Source organism: Nansenia antarctica (genome assembly GCF_963989245.1).
Source record: "Nansenia antarctica genome assembly, chromosome: 3".
Lineage (NCBI taxonomy): Eukaryota > Metazoa > Chordata > Actinopteri > Argentiniformes > Microstomatidae > Nansenia > Nansenia antarctica.
In genome coordinates, this window is record NC_137688.1 from 30,487,046 (window position 1) to 30,491,271 (window position 4,226).

Genomic DNA, 4,226 nt, shown 5'->3' on the forward strand with positions numbered 1-4,226 from the left:
GACTCTTAGCTGGCTACAGGAAGCGTTTGCAAGCTGTTATAGTTGCCCGAGGAGGAGTTACTAAGTACTAGCTGACAGGGTTCCCAAACTGTTGCAAAAGGCCTTTTTATTATTTTGAAACTGTAAAAAGTAAAAAAAAGTAAAAATTAATCTTGCTTTAAAATGTGATGAAATGTTTAATTTTGTACCATTTAGAGGTTAGGTTTGCTTCTTTTCACTTAGATATTAATTGTAAAAGGAATTTTGACCAGGGGTGCCCACATGTTTGCACCCCACTGTATACTGAGCAGTCAAGGCTGGGTTAGGAGGACGGGGCTCACTGGAATGAACGGAACGGAATGAGGAACGCTACCAAACACGTTAAGGAACGGTATCAGATACACGCGTCATCCGATTTCTACCACCACCTCCACCCTGCAGGGTGCGCCGAGTCTTACTTGAGCTCAGCGTCCATGGCGGTGACCTTGGCCTGCAGGGCCTCCTGCATCTCCTGCTGCTCCTCCAGGTCCCGCAGAGTCTTCCTGCGGACGCCCTCCAGACGCTCCACCTCGCCCTCGCTCTCGTCCACCTGCCGCTTCAACGCCTTCACCCGCAGGGCCAGCTGGGGACGGAGGACCAGGACAGAGGGGTTAGAGGACCAGGACAGAGGGGTTAGAGGACCAGGACAGGGGGGTTAGAGGACCAGGACAGAGGGGTTAGAGGACCAGGACAGAGGGGATAGAGGACCAGGACAGGGGGGTTAGAGGACCAGGACAGAGGGGTTAGAGGACCAGGACAGGGGGGTTAGAGGACCAGGACAGGGGGGTTAGAGGACCAGGACAGAGGGGTTAGAGGACCAGGACAGAGGGATTAGAGGACCAGGACAGGGGGGTTAGAGGACCAGGACAGGGGGGTTAGAGGACCAGGACACGGGGGTTAGAGGACCAGGACAGGGGGGTTAGAGGACCAGGACAGGGGGGTTAGAGGACCAGGACAGGGGGGTTAGAGGACCAGGACAGAGGGGTTAGAGGACCAGGACAGAGGGGTTAGAGGACCAGGACAGGGGGGTTAGAGGACCAGGACAGGGGGGTTAGAGGACCAGGACAGAGGGGTTAGAGGACCAGGACAGAGGGGTTAGAGGACCAGGACAGAGGGGTTAGAGGACCAGGACAGAGGGGTTAGAGGACCAGGACAGAGAGGTTAGAGGACCAGGACAGAGGGGTTAGAGGACCAGGACAGAGGGGTTAGAGGACCAGGACAGAGGGGTTAGAGGACCAGGACAGAGGGGTTAGAGGACCAGGACAGAGGGGTTAGAGGACCAGGACAGAGGGGTTAGAGGACCAGGACAGGGGGGTTAGAGGACCAGGACAGATGGGTTAGAGGACCAGGACAGATGGGTTAGAGGACCAGGACAGAGGGGTTAGAGGACCAGGACAGAGGGGTTAGAGGACCAGGACAGGGGGGTTAGAGGACCAGGACCGATGGGTTAGAGGACCAGGACACGGGGGTTAGAGGACCAGGACAGAGGGGTTAGAGGACCAGGACAGGGGGGTTAGAGGACCAGGACAGGGGGGTTAGAGGACCAGGACAGAGGGGTTAGAGGACCAGGACAGGGGGGTTAGAGGACCAGGACAGAGGGACCAGGTTAGAGGGACAGGTTAGAGGGACAGAGGGGATTAGAGGACAGATACAGCTGGGGACAGAGGACCAGGGGTTAGAGGGACAGGTTAGTGGATACATCAGGGGAGGCCGGTGGAAGCAGAAATCGGAGGACGGGCTCATTGTAATACATGGTAATGGGATAAGGAATGGTATCAAACACTTGTGTTCCCACCGTTCCTCATTCCATTCAATGCATTACAATGAGCCCGTCCTCCGATTTCTGCTTCCACCGGCCACCCCAGGGATACACAAACACAAACATAAAACATAAATCATCTTAATCAGACCTTTATTTTACTAGGTGGTTTACTCAGACACATATTAGCGTATTGCAGCAGAGGAGAGTTCAGGGGGACAGGGGATGGTCACCTGGTCTCTCTGCTCTGCGTGCTGGTTCCTCTCCTGGTCCAGCGTGGCGTTGAGCTCCTTCAGCTTCCTCTCCATCCTCCTCTGGGACGCCTGGACGCTGCCCTTCTCTCTGGGGACACGGAGACACACAGACATTGAGACACCCAGACATTGAGACACAGACATTGAGACACAGAGACATTGAGACACAAAGACATTGAGACACACAGACATTGAGACACACAGACATTGAGACACACAGACATTGAGACACAGAGACATTGAGACACACAGACATTGAGACACAGAGACATTGAGACACACAGACATTGAGACACACAGACATTGAGACACACAGACATTGAGACACACAGACATTGAGACACACAGACATTGAGACACACAGACATTGAGACACACAGACATTGAGACACACAGACATTGAGACACAGAGACATTGAGACACACAGACATTGAGACACCCTAACCCTCAGACCGTCAGGGCTGTACTGACAGCTCTTTGCAGCTTTAGCGGTAGCCTGCTGCTGGATGGATTTTTGATAGATTTTTTTGATTGAATTTTTTCATCTACAATGTCCACAACCACCAAAATTGTTTTGTGTTTGTCTGAAAGTATAATGTGTGTGTGCGGCTATGTATTGTATGGTTGTGTGTGCGTGGCCGTGTGTGTGTGTGTGGGTATGTGTTGCTGTGTGTGTTGCTGTGTGTGTGCGTGTGCGTGTGCGCATGCGCATGTGCGTGTGTGTGTGTGCGCGTGTGCGTGTGTGTGTGTGCGTGTGCATGTGTTGCTGTGCGCGTGCATGTGTGTGTGTGTGCGTGTGTGTGTGTGTGTGTGTGTGTGTGTGTGTGTGGTCACCTCTCTTCGCTGCGTAGCCGCTCCTCCAGCTCCTGAACTTTGCCCTCTAGGAGAGCGAGGCCACCCGAGGGCCGCGTCTGTCCCTCCATGTCCGCCACGCGAGACCTGGCCTCCTTCAGCTGAGAGGAGACGGACAGAGAGAAGGACAGAGAGGGTCTGTGAACGTCACTCAGTCCTAACGGTCAACTCCCTCTCACCGGCAGGTTAAGGAGAAGCATGGGGGTGATTAAGGATGAGCATGGGGGGGGTTAAGGATGAGCATGGGGGGGGTTAAGGATGAGCATGGGGGGGGGTTAAGGATGAGCATGGGGGGGGTTAAGGATGAGCATGGGGGTGGTTTCCCAGAAACATATTAAGAAAAGCCCCCCACTAAATCACATAGAAAATCTATTTAAAATCTCCATTGAAGACACTTCAATAACACACAGCCTGTGGTTAATGTGTGTGTGGTAGACCAGCCTGTGGTTAATGTGTGTGTGGTAGACCAGCCTGACGGTGGTGGGTGAGGTGGTGGGTGAGGTGGTGGGGGAGGTGGGTGAGGTGGTGGGTGAGGTGGTGGGGGAGGTGGGGGGTGAGGTAGGGTGAGGTACCTGTCTCTCCAGAGCACTCTTGTCCATCTCCAGGTCATGGTTGGAGGAGCGCTGTTGCAGCAGGTCAGCACGGAGCTGGTCAATCTGAGAGAGGAGAGGAAGAGAGGAAAGAGAGGAGAGGAAGAGAGGAGAGGAAGAGAGGAGAGGAGAGGAAGAGAGGGAAGAGAGGAGAGGAAGGAGAGAACGTGTCATCAGACTACCAGAATGATGCTGCGTGTGCAGAGAGCCTTCTTACCTGTATGTGTGTGTGTGTGTGTGTGTGGTACAGTACCTGTTCTCTGCTGCGTGTGATGCGATCATTCAAAAGCTCCACGCTGCTTTTCTCCTCATCCAGTTCAATCTCCATCGTCTTCACTTTGTCCTAACACACACACGCACACGCACACGCGCACACGCACACACACACACGCACACACGTCAACAAACTAGTATGCCCATCTCATAGCCAGATGTTTTCTTGGGGAAAACGCATCATTTACACATAATCCCAAATAATCCAAGAGAACACATGACTCATAATCATGTTGTCATCATGACTCATAACCATGTTGTCATCATGATTCATCTCTCTGCAAAGCCCACGGGCCTGGACCACAACAGAACACGTCACACTCACTGTTTCTGATCTGGTTCTGATCGGTCCACTGACACCAGCAGCCCTCCACTGTAGGTGTCATTCAGAACCAAACTGCTGTGAACCAGTTGGGCTGAATTGATTGAGATAAGTACCAGAAAGTACCCTTTGTTATGTGGTAATGTTATGTGGTAAC

The 4,226-nt window shown here is 52.9% G+C and overlaps 1 protein-coding gene across 1 annotated transcript in view; it reads right to left on the bottom strand.

Moving 5' to 3' along the window:
- Positions 1–433: 433 nt before the first annotated feature.
- cgnb (cingulin b) overlaps positions 434–4,226 on the bottom strand; it is a gene marked incomplete at both ends in the record, with an annotated part of 21,804 nt that continues 18,011 nt past the window's right edge. Inside the window, 5 exons of the mRNA XM_080527155.1 lie at positions 434–601; positions 2,011–2,119; positions 2,867–2,985; positions 3,457–3,540; positions 3,728–3,817. Coding sequence (XP_080383281.1) covers positions 434–601; positions 2,011–2,119; positions 2,867–2,985; positions 3,457–3,540; positions 3,728–3,817 — 570 coding nt within the window. The remainder of the gene's footprint in view (positions 602–2,010; positions 2,120–2,866; positions 2,986–3,456; positions 3,541–3,727; positions 3,818–4,226) is intronic.